Genomic DNA, 20,915 nt, shown 5'->3' with positions numbered 1-20,915 from the left:
ACAATCTGAACAATTATTTGAAGAACAGACTCGACCTGGGAGAAGTCGATATTTCCTTCGTTCTCGTGACAAAGACTAATAAAGACATCCTTTTTTTTGTTTTTTTTGTTTTCCCTTTTGAATTCATATTACCCCCTTACTGTTGCCGTGAACATTATGAACAATTGCATCCTCTATTAATTTTTGAGTTTCTTTTTACGTGTGTTCCTCTTTTTCCACAGCTAGGAGATTTGCATTAAAATTGAATGTTTGTTTAAGAAAACCTTTCATCCGGGTTGACCGTAGGGCCGTGCGGGTACTTCCTTCTGTTTAGCAGGTTCCTGACACTAGGTTGGTTACTTTTGTCGATTCCTGGGAACTCCTGGGAATTGATAATCGCTACTCAGAACGAAGTGCGTCAAGAACGTTACGGACGTTTTTTTAGAGGATGGATTTCTCTAAGTTGTCGGAAGTAGAGAGGATGTTGGCTCAAGAATCAAAACTACATGAGGTTGTACGAACAAAATGCTTTCTGTTTCAGGTATTCCTGCTGTTTCTGACTGTTTCTATGCTATTGGTGGGTGGAGTGTATTTTGGAATACAGTCGTTATTGCCGTCCGCTTCACCTACTTCTTCTTCTTCTGAACTAAATTCTATTCCCACTGTTTCTCCACTTTCCTTTCATCCTCTGCCCCAACATGAACAGGTTAGACGTGCGGAATTCATGAACAACTCCTTTGTCCAGCTCCTACATCAGCAACAGTTGGTGATGAATACTACTAACTGTTGGGTGTGTGGGTTAATGCCACATACCATGGATAGGGGTATTCCGTATTTGGTTCTTCCTTACAGCTCCCAGGGGTCAGCTCGAGCATTCCAAACTATGTTCCGTAGTGCACTAGATTCCTACCCCCATCGAGAGCCACGCTCTGCAGGTCTTGGTCCCGGCCCTAACCACAAGACTCTGGCAATAGTGATTGCTGACTTAGATAGAGATATTTTTGATGCATCGCTTATTCCAGAGGAAGAGGTGCGAGCATACAAGGATCTGAGTGAGGCTGAGTATAGTATGTCAGTGGGAGATAGACAGCTTAAGCGCTCGTCTCCGATCTGGATCGTACCCCACCTCGGTAATTTCTGTTTTCAAGGTCTTGGTCGAAATCCGCGAGCTCAGCCTGGGAAGAGTGCTTGCACTGAAACGTATGTTTTACCAATGCTCTCTTCCCCTGTTTTCCTGACTGCCAAGGGTACCTACTTTGTATGTTATGATCGCGCATATACGTGGTTGCCCCGTGACTTCTCGGGCACCTGTTATATTGCAAATCTTTTGCCACCGACTTTTACAGTTGCCTCGGACTATCATAAGACCAGAGTTGTGAGAGGCGTTATCAGCAAAGAGGACACTGCCGGTCAAGAAGCAGGAGACTTCTTTAAGGGTTTCCTGCCGTTTTGGGGACCTATGGTTAATAGTAGGAACCTGAGACAGTTGACTCGTGTGGTAGAATCGACTGCTAATATAACTGCAAGCGCTCTTGGTAATCTAACAGCAGAGCTTCAGGCGGATAGGCTTATGACGTTGCAGAACCGTATGGTTCTAGACGTTGTTCTTGCAGATAGAGGTGGTGTGTGCAAGGTGATCCATTCGAGTTGCTGCATTTTCATTCCTGATAACGCTCCAACTGTATATCAAGCCATCTCGAAGTTGCATAAGATCTCCGAGTCCATACACGTGGACGTAGGTGATTGGACGCTACTAGGATGGTTTTGGGGCCTAATGTCGACGTGGGGTTGGAAGATTCTGATGATCATCGGGGTTGTTGTGACGTTGCTGTTCACGTGTTGTCTTTGCGTGCAGTGTGGTCCTGCCTTATGTGGCCTCTGTGCTACAACGTGTATAAGACGGCCATCTGTTATCAAAGAAGCATTGATGGATAGAATAATGTTGCAGCAACATCTGAACGATCTGATGAATATCGAGATCGATTCCGATGTCGACTAGTGCTTGCCTACATGAGGGCAAAAGGAGTGTCTGAGTTTCCGTGAGAATCGTAATGGTGTTTTTGACTCGTTCGAATATGGACGAATTTGGTATCTATGAACCGCAAATGACGAGTTTAGTGGGTGTACGCGTTTTCGCTACGCTGCCTTGAACCGTTCGTCTTATTCGTGGGTTTCTTCATCTGAACCCACGGGTTCCATTTTAGATACGGCATCCATTTTGTTTCTTGCCCTCAAGTAGCCAGCGAACGGACACTGTCCGCTTCGTGACCCTGGGATTCCCAAGCTCTTGCGGAAGACACGTGTTCCTTTGAGGGTGTTTTTATAACGAGGGGGATGACACTGCAAAGGCAGATGGCTCCGCTCGAGGCTCATCTTGCCGTGCCGGTCTATTGTTTCAGTCGTGCATGCATTAGGCACGAATGCTTTGATCCTGCAATCGTGCTTCCGATATTGCCCCCTACACTCTTTTTCAATCTGTTGTCTATCTTTGTCTTCCTCGCACCTGTTTCTGTCTCTTTTCTTAACTCGTTTACAGCCAGAATGGAATGTACTTAATGGTGGGATAACGTACTTTTACAGTTGGGAACCGGCGATGTTACTGTAATTAAGTTCCGGGCCCCTGAATACATGAAAGCAACCCTTTTTGAAGTTTACTGTGGGAACTGAGTTGTAACCTTTTGTTCGCCATGTTGCGCTATGACGAAAATATGTATAAAAGGAGCGATCCACTGTTGCAATTCGAAGCAGTCTCTCAGAACCTACACGTAGTGTACTTCTTGCGATTTCTGTATCCCTGCAGTAAATAAACGCTGATCTTTGACGCCGAAGGAAGTGTCCCGTGTCTCTGTGATTTGTACGCCGGAACAGGTAACCCACGAAGGTTTCAGGTGTTGTCCCCTGGCACCGCTGGGCCTTAGAATAGCCCAGTCCTTCACTTGGTGTCATTAATTGCCTTCAGGACTGAGTAATAATGCACTTATGTGGTTCTAACATTCTCAGCTACCCATACTCCTCCAAACTGTCTGGATGGAGGATCTTGGTTTCCTCTCTGTACTGCTTTCATTTGTGGCACCATGAACTTTTCCTTCAACTTTTTCTGCTTTATTTCAATCTCGTTACTGCTGGATTTTGCATAGTGCACAATTTCGGTGACAGATTTATTTTGCCAGCATATCAAATGCTGCTATATCATCGTGCTAATATCCGGTCTCAATCCTGTCACAAACCTGGACACAAAATGTCCCATATCCTTCAGTTCCATTGTGTCATCCCCTATACTGCTTAAACGCCTTCAACATCTCTCATAATAAGCCCAAATTGTCTCTTTGGTTTCTTGTGTTGTTCGATCAATCTTCACCCAATCCATATCCTTGGATGACATCTTAGACTTCGACCATATTATTACTTGATTATACTTCCTCATCACCATTTCTAATGGACCATTAGTCGCTGGATCTCTCTCTAGCGGTCTTTCAGGCCAGTCATTAGCTATTTTGCATTCCAACCATAAATCACCTGGAACCACAATATCAAACAGTGTATTTAAATTGGTCCACCAAACCTTCTAAATCTTCACAAACCGCTCAACTTGTTTATACCAATCTACAGGTTTCTCTCTCAGCTTGAGAAAATTATTTGTGAATGATGCAATATAACTTTAACTCCATGGCACATGAACATAACCTCCACTAGGCTCGTCAAGCATACATTCAAGTGAAACCTCGACCCGCGAACATCACCTTGATCAGTGCAGCATTGCCCTGCACAAAGGGTCCACTATATTAATCTTACTTTCCAATCACACAAAAGAAAAGCCCCTAACTTAATTTGGCTGCCGGAGCCATCTCACGACAACTCCCACACATTTTTAGCAGACAATGCAATTCGGTGCCTTCTACACCTTTTAATACTATTGCAGGATCTTAGGCCACATCAGACCCGTTAACAGCTTTACCACGTTAAACACCACATTCACACAACATACACAACACCTCCACCGGACATCACACAACCATTACGACACCACACGCTAGGTGTTAGCCATACACACACAACCCTATTGATACTCTCTCCTTCCGCTGCTATTACGCCACCATCAGACTCTGGAACTGTGCTGATTCGCCAAACTGAATCAGGAACTTCAGAGCTGGAACCGACCTCACCTAGGGCATTAACTAACTCCCTATTTCAAGAACCTAACCATCATACTTCTGCTACCATCTGCTTAATCAAAGGAGATTTGGCCATTTTTGCTCCATTCAGTTCTGATTTTTTTAGGGAGCGTGTGAAATGAAGGAGTTAGATTTCAATTCAAATTCAAAATACAGTGCAACAAATTTGGCTATAAAGTAAAGCTCCAATTTTGGAAATCAGGTTAAACATGTTTTTATTACAAATTTAAAGTCAGTGTGATTTTATTCAATCCCAAAAACATTGCATAGCAATACAAAATTATCAATGGACTTCCAGCTCTAGAAACAAAGCTAATTCTCAATAGTAAGTAATCAATGAGAACCTCATTAGCAATGGTACAAAAAAACAAAAACACAGCAGAGTGAGAATATTGAAAAGTCTGATCTTCCTGTCTATGATGCCTGAAACTTTCTCAATCCGTAATTAAACGATACCATAATATGCTAAACTAAGCTTTGATTAGATCCAAATGATAAAGAGAAAGGTGTCAGCGTGAAATTTCAGCAGAAGTTTCCAAAAAAAGTATGAAGCAATACAAAGAGAATAAGTATAGAAACGTAAGGCACAGAGGTCTAAACCTCTCCTCTCCTAAAAAAAAGTCTCAGTATAGTGTGGGTTCAAAGTCACAAGCATTGCCTATTCTTGAAGACCCTACTAAATTATTGTCATGGACCAATTAAGGACCACCTTCAGACAATACTTTATTTAGCAAGGCACAGTCATAAATTCTTCTGCTTAAATGTATGTTTTGAAAACACGTCAATAACTCTTCTAGTTTGATGCACATATCTCTCTCTTTATGCCTTCATGCCTTCATTCCACACAGACAGTAAGCCTCCCCTTTGGTTGTATTTTCTTTCACCCTTGACTCCCTTCTTGCTGCCTAATCAGATCCACACAAAGGAACCTTCTTTCTGTTCATTAGGTCAGCGTGTCATGCATCTGGAGAGAGTAGAAAAACACTCCATCAAAGAAAAACCTTCACATTGAAGATTAAACATTGCTTAAAGACTTTGGTCAAGTTAACTAATGAAGAGCTTCAATACATGTTATAACTGAATAAATCCTAATACACAAACAGTCATGTTATAAAAGTAAATGAGTTTTTCATGTATACATATTCAATTATATAACAAAAGCAAAACATTTTTTATAAATGCATATAGACTGTCAGGCACATGCATCAAGCGATTTTGGAATCGCAAACGGTGCGAATCGCAAAAACACTTTTTGGGATGCATCAATCATTTCCCTTTTCTCGCAATTTAAGAAATCGCAATTTTTTGCGATTTCTCAAATTGCGATAGCATTTAAGAAATAGCAAATTTTGCGATTTCTTAAATGCTATGCATGATTTTTTTTTTGCGAATTCGCAATTTTAAAGGGAAAAATTACCATGAAGTACACCTTCATGGTAATTTGCGAAAAGTTTCAAAAATGCAAATAAATGCATTTTTGAAACTTACATTTTACACACACACATGCCCTTGGGACATGTGTGTGAGTAAAATGTACTTACATGACATTCCAGGGGTGCAGGGGGGGTCCTTGAAATTGCATTCTCATTTTGCGATTCCTTAATTGCGAATTCGCAAAATGAGAATGCCTTCCCATTGATTCCTATGGGCCTCTAGGCCCATAGGAATCAATGTAAAGCATTTCCTTATTTGCGATTCGCAATTACAGATTCGCAAATAAGGAAAATTAGCGATTCGCAACAAAAATTGCGATTTTTTGATGCATAGGAATTTGCGATTCCTAAATTGCGATTCCTTCATTTTCGCAATTTAGGAATCGCAAATTCCTACAATGATGCATGTAGCTGTAGATCTCGTTATTACTGCAAACAAAACATTCGCAAACACACATTTATAAATGTGGTGATTACATAGCACGTGCACTTCTTATATGGCTTTGAGTGCACTTCTCTCTTGCATGTCACATTATATCTCCTGAGTACTTGAGGCCATAATATACATCTGTGGCCAAATCAATAATAATGAGGGTAGAGCCAATGTTATGCTGCTCCAGAACTAACGCCCTTGGGCCAAGTTTGTGCTGTATTAAATTGAATAAAACCCACACATTAGTAATCAGTCCACCCATTCTTATTTGGGACACAAGTTATTTAATTTCCCAGAAAGCATGCTGTTCATCGCTCACACAATCTAACTTACAGGTAACACCCATCCAATGCCTCTCCCATCTCCTAAACTAAGGGTGTTAAGTAGTGCTACAAAACCAATATTTAAGGACATCTTCACAACATTGATTGAGATGTGGAGCACTACAAAATATGGCAAAACATTTTAATTAATATGATGTCACCTATTTACAGTTTTTTGACAGAAAGCTGAAAATATTTGCTGCAATCGTACATACAAGCGTCTAATGAGATAAATCTGCTCTTTTAATTCATTTTACTATAGAGTTAAATGTATGGTTTATGTAGAGTGTGCTGTAATCAGCCTTGTTTGTTTGGGTTCCAATAACCCTAAAATATAGATAGATGGGGTAGCATCTTAGGGGGGCTCTGTGTTGCCTCTCAGGATCAATTAGGATTCAGGCATTAATGAATCATGGTTTTGGATGGGTGCTGATGTGACACAAATCAAAACACTGCCTTGATTTACTTATTATAAAAGCCTGCAAAAGCAGTGCAAAATGTCACAGCGCCAACTGAGCACCCCGACTTCCCTTATTAAATAACTACCAAAGGCTGGCTCTTTAGGCCCACGGACAGCCCAGAAAAGGCAACATGGACTTCAGCCAGTATCAAAAAATGTACTGTTTAACAGACCGAATCTCAGCGGTGTCCTTGGGCCAGAAATACAAGCATTGCCTTAATGTGCTGTGCTAATTATTAACAAGAATGCATTCATTAGCCAAGCTCAGTCCCAAGAAAGTGAACCATTCCATCCATTAAACATCAGGTCACTGGTGCCACTAAGGGAGGGAATTGACCTCACCCCTTTAAGATGTCCCTGAATCCTTTCTATGCCCCTCCCCAATCTATATTTAAAGGGAAGGACACATGCTCTCTCTGGGTCTGCATTTGCATTACAAGAGGTGGAGGCCCAAGGAGATGTTGTACCCACTGCCCACATTGTGCGAAAAACAGCTTCTGCTACCGCTTTGTGTGCCAAGTTCTTCTGTATTCTTAAATTCCAGCAGTAGCACCTCTGAAGGTTGTGGAAGGCAGGAATGCATATTACAAAGTGTGTTCATTATGTAAACATTTAGTTATCAGTTCCATGTTATCAAATGCTTCTTTCATTTATTTGCCAAACAGGAGAAGCTACATTTGCATGTAGTATTCCAAATCAATGTCATTATGAAAGTCATCTTTGGGCATGGATGATGCAATCATAAGCAAGTTTATAGCACCCAAGCCTGTAACAAATGTGCCACTGGCAATTAATTCTTGAAGTATTCAATTCAATTCAAAGATAGCTTTATTCGGTATTTGACAAACACCATATAAGCAAACATTACAAAATACAATTAAAACACCAACATTAAACATTTAAGTACAAAAAAAATTCCTATTCGTTACGCTAGACATTCAATTAGTCTAGTATTAAAAACCATAAAAAAAATTCCTAAAACGTTTGGTACAAAAATTAATTCATTAACTTGATAGGAGGTTGAGGTAAATATAACATATTTATGTATTATATGGTGTTATTAGGCACAGAATAATACTCCTACAAACCCTCAGCCTTCTACTCGCTTCTCATAGGCCCTCTACATTTTATAATGAAAGACAAAAATTTTATCATCACTCCAATAGTAAGCTCATCTTGAAGCAAATACAATCTATGGAGGGCTGCTTTACAACTTCTCACGCCCCACAGCTTTAGTAGTGGCAACAGGTGTTTTTTTCTCCCCCACTGATAATACTTGCAGAATAGGATACAATGTATGTTAGTCTGGGTAGCTATCACATCACACGGGCATTTTATCAGTTTCACTGACCAATCATTTGGGACAGGGAACGTTATTAGCCTGAAAAAAGAATCTGTCCTCAAACGTGCTAAAAGCATTCTGTGATAACAAGAGAAATTTGGCGCCAAATAAGGATGAAGACCATGATCATGGAGGATCTGACGATGGGCTATAATAGTAGACTTATTCCCATCCAGATAATATCTCCTCTCCTCCAGTAGACCAAGACATGTCTCTTTTAATACTTTTTTTGAGATTTGGGCACATGAGGTTGGGTCTAAAAAGAATTCTGGTTGGCCTATGGAGTTCAGGAATTTTTTAACATAGGCCAGCCATGGCTGTTTAGCGCCATTCACTTGCTGCAGACAATCATGAATTACTTCCCTGTTGAAGGTCGTGTCCTCACATGTCCAGATCTTGTGCCACAACATGACTGGCGCTATCTTTATCAGATCACTAATATGGGATCTGTCAAGTTCGTTGTGGCAAATAGTAGTGGATGTGGAGCGCGGAACTCCTAGGAGATACCTCAGGAAAGCATTCTCCACCCTTTGGATTTCAGAGCTATCTGCGAGTCCCCAAATCCCCGCCCCATAGACAGCTGTAGATACACATTTTGCTGCATAAATCTTAAGTAGTGTGTCTACCGGTTTCCCGCCAAGTTTTTTGGCAAATTGCTTAACCGCCCCTATTGCGCGGGCAAAGGCCAAATTTCGGGAGGTAATCGCTGCAGACCATGTCCCTCTATTATCAAAAATAATACCCAAGTAAGAAAAGGTTTTGGACATTGCTATCTTTGAATCATTAACATAGGTTTTGCAGTCTGGTACTTTTTTTCTGGTGGTGCATGACATCGTGAAAGTTTTCCCCACGTTTATTATTAGGCCTCTAGAGCTCATAAAGGTTGCGAAGCCCGTTAGTGCCTTTTGGAGTCCCCGCTGAGTGCGGGCCATAATCACCGCATCATCAGCGTATAACAGTAGTGGGACTGCGAGTCCGTTTATCTTAGGGTAATCAACCTCCAGATTGTTCATGGAAACTGCCACCTCGTTTATGTACAAATTAAATAAAAATGGTGCGAGAATGCAACCCTGGCGAACACCCTTTGCTATTGGAAATTTTCTGGTTTGCTCGCCATTTTTGCCAAATCTCACCGTGGCGCCTGCGTCTCTGTACAGTTCCTGGATAAAACTTAAAATGTTTTTATCTATCCCCATTTTGGTCAGGGTTTTCCACAAGATTCCATGATCCAAACAATCGAATGCCGAGGTTAAGTCGACGAATGTTAGGAACAGGTTCCCTTTTTTTGATCCAATGTATTTATTTATTATAAGGGACAGGTTTAAACCCTGCTCTATGGTTCCCACGCCCGACTTAAAACCGTATTGGAATTTTGATAGTATCCCGTTGCTCTCGGACCAGGTTTGTAGTTTGGTTAGCAACACCCTGCCTGCTACCTTCATTAAATTATCTAACAGGGAAATGGGGCGATAACATTTTGGGTCTTGTCTGTCCCCTTTTTTAAATATTGGGATGACTATCGCTTCATTCCATGTGTTGGGAAAGCCTAGTTTGGTGTAAGCATTGAGGACATTTGCTAGTAAGGGGGCCCAGAGGTCTACGTTCCCTTTAAACAAATCAACAGGGACTCCATCAGGCCCCGGGGCCTTTAAACTTGCGCTCTGGGAGATCGCTTGTTCCAGGTCTGCAGGGGTGAACATTACTTTTAGTGGAAAATTTCCCTGTGTCTGTGAAAGAAGCTCTCTCCCCGCGTCCATCTCCTCTTGTGGGATCAAATCAAGTGATTCTTTCTTATAGAGGGAGGTAAAATGATTGACCCAGACATCTTCCGATATGCCTATTTCCAGGGAGTCTACCTTCCTATCCAGAAAGAAGGGGGCATTGATTTCTTTCCAGAAAGACGTGTTGTCCCTTAAGGCGCTTGCCTTTATCAGGGCTTCCCAAGCTGCGTTTTTAAGTTCTTTCTTCCTAGTTAGGAGGGTCAGCTTATAAGCTTGTCTGGCCTCCTTGACTCGGCCGCTATCCCTAGGTACGGTCTTTAGGGCCTGTAACAGTGCTTTGTGTGCATTAGTACAGGCTCGATTAAACCAGCCATGTATTCTCGTTTCATCCCCTACCTTTAATTTTTTAGTTAGCTTAGTGTTTATTGTAGCTTTAATCTCATCATATGCCTGTATAATTTGCTCGGGGTTGGTACTTAGTTCCAGACAGGTGGTAAATTGTCTAGATTCTTTCTGTAGTAAATCTTTTAGAAAGTTTATGGGTTCAATTTTTGCCCATTTAATAGCGTAGCCATTTTTCCTGGCCAATGCCACTGAACGACCATGCAGTATATTCGTGGTACTTATTTTTTGGGTACCAGGTTTCCCTAGTTTAAGGGAGGTACTGATAGGAAAATGGTCGCTTATTGCTAAACCCTCCGTGTCAAAGCCCCCCACCCAGCCTTGATTCCTGTTGGAAACTAGGATAAAGTCAATTACAGTGCCTGCCCCGTGGCCAAAAAAGGTTGTTTGAAACGCTACGGGTGGCTGGCAGAGTTCATTTGCAAAGGCCAAATCCCATTCATGCATGAATTGGTTTAACAAATTTCCTCCTAAGGAATGTTCAAAGTGCGTAGTGGGATCCCCTTTTAAATCAAAAATACCACAGTTTTTTGTTTGACTATAGGGACATAGGTGACAATTGAAATCCCCTGCTATGAGTAAGCAGTCTGCCGCCTGGCCGCCTCTCTTTAGCAGTGAATCCAGTTCCGCTATTAGAGTTTTAACCTCAACTTTTGGCACGTTATTATAGAGGTTTATCAGGAAAAAGGATCGCCCCTTTGATTTGATAAACAGGCCTTGTAATGAGCTCCCTACACCTGTTTTTGGCCCACCTGCCTCATATATGTTCTGTTCTAAGTTACAGAGGTTAGAAGTAAAAATGCACAGTCCCCCAGAGCCTCTGCCTCGGTTACCCTGGATTGAAGGAACGTAGAAAGTGCTAAAACCCTCAATATGGGTCTCATCTGGGTCCCAGCACTCCTGTAGGCAGATTATGTCCTGCCTCTCCATAAAAAGTTAGGAATAGCTGGTCCCGCACTTTTTTCGCGAGCCCAGCAATGTTCCATGATGTTATTTTTAGCGAACATTTCCCCTCATTGGTTGGACGGGGTTCTTCCTGCCTAATTAGTGAGACAATGCCCACGGGCGGGGCTTCAATCTCGTTATCAATTTGGGTCTTAGTCCTATCTACTGTGCTCAAGAATGGGATTGTGCTGGTAATTTCAGTTGTGGGCCCAAGTCCTCTCTCCCTCCTTGGCATACTGGGTTTTTCTATTAGCTGCTGGCCTGACCAGTTTTCACCACCCGTGTCTTTCACTAGTGTGCTCTCTGTCGTCACAGGATTTGTGCTTTCTACCTGGGGGGGACATCATAGGTCTTTAATTGGGCGGCCGTGACTTCTGATACCCCTGTGGTAACCTTTGTTGGTCAATCGACCATGTCTAAGCAGTCATATCTGTTCCTTGTGGGGACCCCCCCCCAATAATCAAAATTTGGGTTGCCTCTACTATGGTACCAGGGGCGAGAATCCCAGCCTCTGTTCCAACAGCTATTGTTGTTCCTATTTCTGCTTCTATTGGTGTACCCCACCTGTGTCCAAGGCCAGTCTTGGACGTCATCCCAACCAGTTGTATTCTCGTAATTGGGAATGTTTAACGGTGGGTAGAAGAAGGAAAGACACTGTACGTCCACCCCCCCCCCCTTTTTTCAAGCGCTGGCCAAGAAGAGATATAGTCAACCATGGCAGGATCTTCACAATTGACTATAACACAGTGACCCTGTAGGCTTTTTTTCGTGTCCCCAATCCAAAACACTCTTCTAACTGAGTTGATTCTGCTAAGATGCGATGGCTGTATAGGTCTGTTTTGGCTAAGCCATTGCAGAACTTTATTTCTCAGTGACCACGGGGGCTCGTCCGAGCCCTCTGGCAATTCTGAGACCCCTGTTAGGACAACAGTGAACGGGGTAGCCTCAGGTGGAAGGTGGTACGGCCGCCTGAATCTAGAACCCGTCCTCTGTTTCCCCTGAGCTTGGAGGGGCTGAGTTTTTTGTGATTTATGTGAGGTCTCCTTTAGGTTGGCTAACTGAGTATTAAGAGCCACTAGGGCTGGGGTGGGTTGTACGTTATCACTGGTGGTAACGGGTTGGCCCTTCCCCTCTACAGTTTGGGGTTTGGGGGTGTTTTGTGGGTTTTGTTTGACACTTTTAGTAGTCTGGGTGTTTCCTTCTTTGTCTTGTCCACGGGGCTTTGGGCACACAGCTGGTAAAGTGGGTGGTTGAGTTGGTTTGGCCGGTTTAACCGGTTTACTTGGCTGTTTGGTTTCCCCTCCCCCATATCTAGGGTACTCAGTGACTTCTGGGTAAATGCAGGAGTATTTAGTTTAGCGAGTTGTTTTTCGATTATCCTTATACTTTTCTCCAGGGGTTTCAGATGGTATTTTAACAGTTCCCCCATACTATTTGTAAGAAAGTCATGTAGTGTCACACATGTGGTGCATGGTTTTTGTATACCACCTACTGCGCCTAGTGTATCTAGGTTCCCCAGTGGCGTGATATTCTGTGGGGCGTGTTAGTGATCACACTATTGGTTGGTGGTGGGGTTTGCAGCACTACGATGTTGTTACTATTCTTAATCGGGTTGCAGGGGTTCACACCGTTGGGTGGAGCTGATGTAAGCTCATATGAATTCAACCCCTTGTTTAACCTCTTAGGTATGGCATCCTCCCTATCCCCCATGGAGTTGGGTTCTAAAGCCATTTCATGATTGTGTAGGAGTTGTAAATCTGGTGTTTTTTCCAGATCCTCCACAGAATCAGAATCTCGACCTAGTGATAACTGTGTTGCTGACAGGTCCACAGTATTTGGAACTGTGTGAACTAGTGCACTTGCTTGGTTCAACAGGGGCATGATCGGACCCTTTTGCATTGGGGTTTGTGCTGAGGCCAACGGGCCCATTGATGATCTTTTCCTGGCCATCTCCAGTTCGTGGGACACCCGTCGATCTATTAATTGGATGGTACTATCAATGACAGCATTGGCCTTATTTAGGAATAAGTCAATGGGTCCAGTTATATCAGTAGTTTTATCTGCCTTTTTGCTTCTGGTGGCTCTAGTCATGATCACACGCTAAACGTCTCGTTCTTGAGGGACAAGACGATAGGGCACGAACAGACAGATCTCACTATAGACTTATAACTGAGATGATTATAATAAAACCCCACAATTTCTATCAGAACAAATCTACAAATGGCTGGAAGAGAAAACGCAAATACCGTGGCCCAGTCCAGTCTCTCACAGTCTGGAACGGGCTGAAACGGGCCCGCCCTTGGCCCGGGCTTCGCCTCGCGCTTCTCCTCGCGCGCGTCCCGCGTTGCGTGTAATGCGCTCCAATTTATGGGGAGGTTGGTGCACGGGGGCGTTACCGCCGGGGGAAGAGGCACCAGGTGTAGGAAGCAAAGGCTTCTGGGCCTCGCAGTCCCCCGGTGCAGGCAGCCAATGGAGATGGGGTCAAGCGCTTGCTGGGAGCTAACAGCCTCCGCCGAGCACGGGAGAGCTCCCACCAGCAGCGCGACCTCGATGTAATCAGGATGCAGGCAGAGAGTTAGCACGGAAAGCGCTCCTCGCTTCTGATGCTGTACAAGATCCCTCGCAGGCAGTGGTAAGTTTGTGACTGGCACCCGCGGAGCGGGTGTCACGAAAAGTTATAGGCGGCAGGTAGGGGGCGTTACCGCCGGGGGAAGAGGCACCAGGTGTAGGAAGCAAAGGCTTCTGGGCCTCGCAGTCCCCCGGTGCAGGCAGCCAATGGAGATGGGGTCAAGCGCTTGCTGGGAGCTAACAGCCTCCGCCGAGCACGGGAGAGCTCCCACCAGCAGCGCGACCTCGATGTAATCAGGATGCAGGCAGAGAGTTAGCACGGAAAGCGCTCCTCGCTTCTGATGCTGTACAAGATCCCTCGCAGGCAGTGGTAAGTTTGTGAGTGGCACCCGCGGAGCGGGTGTCACGAAAAGTTATAGGCGGCAGGTAGGGGGCGTTACCGCCGGGGGAAGAGGCACCAGGTGTAGGAAGCAAAAGGCTTCTGGGCCTCGCAGTCCCCCGGTGCAGGCAGCCAATGGAGATGGGGTCAAGCGCTTGCTGGGAGCTAACAGCCTCCGCCGAGCACGGGAGAGCTCCCACCAGCAGCGCGACCTCGATGTAATCAGGATGCAGGCAGAGAGTTAGCACGGAAAGCGCTCCTCGCTTCTGATGCTGTACAAGATCCCTCACAGGCAGTGGTTAGTTTGTGAGTGGCACCCGCGGAGCGGGTGTCACGAAAATTTATAGGCGGCAGGTAGGGGGCGTTACCGCCGGGGGAAGAGGCACCAGGTGTAGGAAGCAAAGGCTTCTGGGCCTCGCAGTCCCCCGGTGCAGGCAGCCAATGGAGATGGGGTCAAGCGCTTGCTGGGAGCTAACAGCCTCCGCCGAGCACGGGAGAGCTCCCACCAGCAGCACGACCTCGATGTAATCAGGATGCAGGCAGAGAGTTAGCACGGAAAGCGCTCCTCGCTTCTGATGCTGTACAAGATCCCTCGCAGGCAGTGGTAAGTTTGTGAGTGGCTTGAAGTATTATTGCCTTCTGCTCAAGGAGTAAACAACAGTTAATGCCTTCTGCAGAAGGTGTTGACTCGTAGTTAGGGACTCAAGTCAATCAACAGAGAGGGTGCAAAATGGGAGAAAGAACAAATAACAATCTTAAAACCCAACAGGCTATCTATGTTAATAAGGTTATTACCATTCCCTATCTCATCCCAGACAGCCAAATACATCAAATGTCATTGTCTGCTTTATGCCCCTGCTTCACACTCTTATCGGTCCTAGAAGGTAAGTAAAAAACAGTATTTAGTGACAGCCTTTTAAGCATTCTGATTGGCTGATCAGCATTCCACACCACTCAGTTGCTCCATAACCTACTGTTCCTAAATTGGTACAGTTAAAAGTTGTGGTGTCACCCTAACCCTAAACTAGGCTTCTTCCATCCCTGATCGCTGTCACTTTATTTAGTAGATGCCCCCTTCACCCAGGGTTCATCCAACACCTGATAAACTTAACTGTGTCCAGTGATTTACAGGGCCTTGGGCCCTCACGTGTAATCAACACCCCTGAGTGCCAACTGTGATGGCATACTTTTTCCTGGCACCAGCTGCCCCTCAAACTTTGACTGTAACTATTTGTGAGACTCAAGTTGATCTGCTTGATGTAGGATGGTACCAACTGACAACCAGGAGCTCCTGTTTTATTGGCGTTTACCCTTCAAAACAGATTTAATCTCCTCTTGTAAACCAGAGCACCTTCTCCTTGTTTGGATCCCAGTTACAGTTTGGATAGTGGAGCTTGAGATTAAACAGCATGATCTAACGCCATTGTTCTTTTGGCTGTAGTTTGGAAGGAAGTATTGAAACTAGATGTGAAAGAACTGCTGTTTCCTGTTTTAGCTTGCACTTTGTTCCTCTAAATTATATTTTCTTTTGTGAAAAATTGTTACATGTCCTGATTTCCCCTGAAGACTTCTGAAGCCTCCTGATAACATTGAACACAGACTGAAATACAAAGTATCTACATCTTCTTTATACCTATGTGGTTCCAAAATAGTTTGGTTTGTATTTGAACCTAAATAGGTGCCAAAGCATTCCGATTCTTCTTGCAGATCATGGTATGTCTTCTTCTGAAAAGTTAATAAAGAACCTATCATGTATGTAAAGAAAGGCTTGACTGAACATTGATCTGTGTTAAGTACAAATACTAAATGATATAGTTCCAAACCTGCACCACTACCTTGAATATGGCTTGGCTGGTAGACCAAGCTACATTCTTAGAGTCAGAACACTACGGTGTCGATTAGGATGGCGGACAGACCTGCTTCTGTCCGCCACCCCTGAGGTGGAGGGACCGCCCGCAGGGGCAGAGGCGTTCCCTCCATAGGAATTAGGATGTGACCGCCACCCTGGCGGTCACATCCTGTATATTTAACATTGCAGCGGGTGCTGCTTAAAGAAGCACCCGCCGCAAAGTAAAAAATGCATGCTTTGCATGTGCATGCACAAAGCGGCAGGCACCTCTCGGTGCATGCCGCTTTGTGCATGCACATTCAGGGGGGTGCCATAGGTACCCCCCATGTGCACCCTCCACCCTCCAACATCCTGGGGGCCCACAAGGGGCCCCCAGAAGCAAAGGTCCACATGCTTTTCCACGGCGGAATATCGGCCGCGGAAAAGCATGTCTCCGCACCCATCATAATATGGCTGCCGGTGTCTTGCAGACACCGCCACCATATTGTGGTCCACACCCCACGGATCAGCGGCGGACGTACCTGCTGTCCGCCACTGATCCCACCGCTATCATAATCTGGCGGTGGGTGTTTTCAAGGACCGTGGCGGTAAATCCGCATCCTCCGGGCCGGCGGTGGCTTCCACCGGCCCGGAGGATGCGGATTCACCGCCATCATGACAACCGGCGAACACCTGCACTTCCAGATCCACACAGACCCCAAGACCACCCTCAGAGGCACCCTCATCTACAGACCCCCAGGACCACGCACACAATTCAGCGAAGACATCGCCGACTTCATCAGCCCATACGCCCTCCCCTCCGCTGGCTGCATCCTCCTCGGGGACCTCAACTTCCACCTGGAGAACAACAAAGACCGCAACACCACCACCCTGCTGGACAACCTCGCCAACCTCGGTCTCAAGCAGCTGGTGACCACCCCCACCCACTACGTCGGACACACACTCGACCCCGTCTTCTCATCCAGCAAGGACATCGTCTTCAGCCACGCCACCGGACTCCACTGGACGGACCACAGCTGCGTCCACTTCAGCTTCAGAAGAACCACGATCCACCACCACCAGCAACAGGTTGCACGAAGAAGCTGGAACAAGATCACATCCGACCAACTCGCCGCATCCCTGAGCCAGCACCCTCCCGCCAGCTCAGCGTACGCCAGCCAGGCCGCCGACAACCTCACTAAGTGGATCAGCAACTGCGCAGACGACCTCGCCCCACTGAGGACCCCGCCCAGCAGACCCGGCAGCAAGAAGGCCCCATGGTTCACCGACGAACTCAAGAGCTCCAAGAAGAACTGCCGAGCCCTCGAGAGAGCCTGGCGAAGAGACCCAACACCAGACAACATGACCACCCTCAGGCTCGCCACCCGAAAGCACCATCAACTGATCCACGCCACCAAGAAAACAGCATTCAAGGAACGGCTGGACAACAACGCACACAAAAGCAAGGAACTCTTCACCATCGTCAAAGAGCTCTCCAACCCCAACGCCGGAAACAACGACATCACCCCATCGCAAGACCTCTGCAACTCCCTCGCCTCCTACTTCCACAACAAGATCGCTGACATACACAACAGCTTCAGCACACAACCAACGCTCCCCATGACAGCACCAACGCTCCCCACTACCACCCTCAGCGCCTGGACCCCGATCAGCACAGAAGACACCATCCGCACGATGAACTCCATCCACTCCGGATCTCCCACCGACCCCTGCCCTCACCACGTCTTCAACAAGGCCGACGATATCATCGCACCCCACCTACGGGACATCATCAACACCTCCTTCGACACGCCACCTTCCCGGAGAGCTGGAAGCACGCCGAACTCAGCGCCCTATTGAAGAAACCAACAGCGGACCCCACCGAACTCAAAAACTACCGCCCCATCTCGCTCCTCCCGTTTCCAGCCAAAGTCATCGAGAAGACCGTCAACAAGCAACTGGCCGCCTTCCTCGAGACGAATGGATCCCTCGACCCCTCACAGTCCGGCTTCCGGGCCAACCACAGCACCGAGACCGCCCTCATCGCAGCCACCGATGACATCCGAGCCCTGCTTGATAATGGAGAAACAGCGGCCCTCATCCTCCTAGACCTCTCCGCGGCATTCAACACTGTCTGCCACTGCACCCTAGTGCAGCGCCTCAGCAACGTCGGAATCCAGGAGAAGGCACTGGAGTGGATCATCTCCTTCCTCGCTGGAAGGACACAGAGAGTCCGCCTACCCCCGTTCAGATCAGAAGCCACGGAAGTCATCTGCGGCGTCCCTCAAGGCTCCTCGCTCAGCCCCACCCTCTTCAATGTCTACATGAGCCCTCTCGCAGCCATCGCACGCCAACACAACCTCAACATCATCTCCTACGCCGACGACACCCAGCTGATCCTCTCCCTTACCAACGAACCCGCCACCACCAGAGCCAACCTACACGAAGGGATGAAAGACGTAGCCGAGTGGATGATGACCAGCCGCCTGAAACTGAACTCAGAAAAGACGGAAGTCCTTATCCTGGGCTCCTCGCCCTCTGCCTGGGACGACTCCAGGTGGCCCCCCGCCCTGGGCACCGCACCCAAACCGATAGACCAAGTACACAACCTGGGCTTCATCCTGGACTCCTCCCTCTCCATGACCAGACAAGTCAACGCCGTCTCCTCGTCCTGTTTCAACATCCTGCGCATGCTACGTAAGATCTTCCGGTGGATCCCCACCGAGACCAGGAAGACGGTCACCCAGGCCCTCGTCACCAGTTGTCTGGACTACGGCAACGCCCTCTACGCCAGAACAACCGCCAAGCTCCAGAAGAGACTCCAGCGAATCCAGAACGCCTCAGCGAGACTCATCCTCGACATCCCAAGACACAGCCACATTTCCGGTCACCTGAGAGACCTGCACTGGCTCCCGGTCAATAAGAGAATCACCTTCCGGCTCCTCATCCACGCACACAAAGCCCTGCACAACCAAGGCCAGAGTTACCTCAACAGCCGCCTCAACTTCTACGCTCCCACACGCCAGCTCCGTTCAACCAGCCACGCCCTCGCCGCCGTCCCCCACATCTGAAGAGCCACAACAGGAGGAAGGTCCTTCTCCTGCCCGGCCGCCAAGACCTGGAACTCCCTCCCGACCCACCTCCGCCTGACCCAAGACCACTTCACCTTCAGGAAGCAGCTCAAGACCTGGCTGTTCGAGCAGTAGCGGACCCCCCCTCCCAAAGCGCCTTGAGACCCTCCGGGTGAGTAGTGCGCTATATAAATGCGTTGATTGATTGATTGATCATATTCGACCCCTAAGATAGAACTTGAACGAGCAACTTGCCTAATATTGCTTAGGGCCCTGGGGCAATAGTGATAAATAACAGTACCTGCTACGAAGACTTATGAGAGTGACGACCCACAATCAGGGTGAAAGTGGCCTTCACTTGCATGTGTTCTTTATTAAGCATGGGTGAAATTTGCGAATTCGCGTTACGCGAATTCGCAGATTTCCCCGCGAAATCGCAAAATAAATCCGCGAATTTGCACATTTACCCGCGAAATCGTGAATTTTTTTGCGATTTGCCCTGGAGTACTTTCTACTGGCTAATCCAGTAAGTGCTCCCTCATTGGGTAAATGTATAGTGCTTTTACTACACTGCAGCTGCGTAAAGGGCCAGAAGATGTGTCTCCAGTGACCATGTGTGCCTGTAACACAGGCACAGGCACACATGGTCACTGGAGACATATCTTCTGACCCTTTACGCAGCTACAGTGTAGTAAAAGCACTATGGAGCAGATTTACAAGCCGCTTGCGCCTCTTTTGTGCCGCAGTTGCATCACTTTTGTGACGCAGCGGCAGCCCAAAAGATGCGCCATGGTGCTGGGTATTAACAGCGTTACTCATCTGAGAGATGCGTCACGTTGTAAAGCCCTGCGCCATCAGGAGGCGTTCCGGCGCAGGGGAGGGCGTTCCTGCGCAGGCACGCCTCCTAAAAGTGGCTGAGTGAAATCTACAAGATGCTGTGCAATGCAATGCTGCGTCAAAACCTTGCACCTGCTTGAAGGAGGCGCAAGGCTTGACGCAGCATTGGGGAGATAGGGCCCCCCAGAGCATTGCTGGAGCTGCGTCGCGCTTGCGACGCAGCTCCAGCAATACGCTGCTTTTACGGAACAGATGCGTGACGCATCTGTGCCGTTTTTGCCGGATGTATGGCGTTACAACGCATAATTTTACATCGCATACCATTACAACACGATTTTTACAACGCAGGATCCATTACAATGCATGCCTTTACAACACATGACATTACATAGCAGATGCTATTACAACGCATGCCATTACAACGTAAGTATAGGTAAGTATATCTTTTTTTTAAAAATTGTAATTAATTTAATTTAATTAATTTAAATAATTTAATTTAATTTAATTTATTTTATTAATTTAATTTATTTAAAGTCTTTTTTTTAAAACTGAACCCTAAAAATACCCCTGTACCCCATAACCCAAACCTAGCCCTGAACCCTAAAAATATCCCTGTACCCCATAATCCAAACCTAGTCCTGAACCCTAAAAATACCCCTGTATCCCATAACCCAAACCTAGCCCTGAACCCTAAAAATACCCCTGTACCCCATAACCCAAACCTAGCCCTGAACCCTAAAAATACCCCTGTACCCCATAACCCAAACCTAGCCCTGAACCCTAAAAATACCCCTGTACCCCAAAACCCAAACCTAGCCCTGAACCCTAAAAATACCCCTGTACCCCATAACCCAAACCTAGCCCTGAAACCTGAAAATACCTCTGTACCCCATAACCCAAACCTAGCCCTGAACCCTAAAAATACCCCTGTACCCCATAACCCAAACCTAGCCCTGAACCCTAAAAATACCCCTGTACCCCAAAACCCAAACCTAGCCCTGAACCCTAAAAATACCCCTGTA

General features: G+C 46.4%; 1 protein-coding gene across 1 annotated transcript; it reads left to right on the top strand.

The window, feature by feature from the left end:
- The first annotated feature begins 427 nt into the window (after positions 1 to 427).
- On the top strand, positions 428 to 1,978 carry LOC147684993 (endogenous retrovirus group PABLB member 1 Env polyprotein-like). The gene has a single exon (XM_086942410.1). It carries the CDS (start codon positions 428 to 430, stop codon positions 1,976 to 1,978), a length of 1,551 nt encoding a protein of 516 aa, XP_086798536.1.
- The last annotated feature ends 18,937 nt before the right edge of the window (positions 1,979 to 20,915 follow it).

The sequence above is a fragment of the Lissotriton vulgaris genome, chromosome 10 (assembly GCF_964263255.1).
Source record: "Lissotriton vulgaris chromosome 10, aLisVul1.2, whole genome shotgun sequence".
Taxonomy (NCBI): Eukaryota; Metazoa; Chordata; class Amphibia; order Caudata; family Salamandridae; genus Lissotriton; species Lissotriton vulgaris.
Note: the sequence above shows the minus strand (reverse complement) of the source record. Positions and strands in the feature narration are given on the sequence as shown.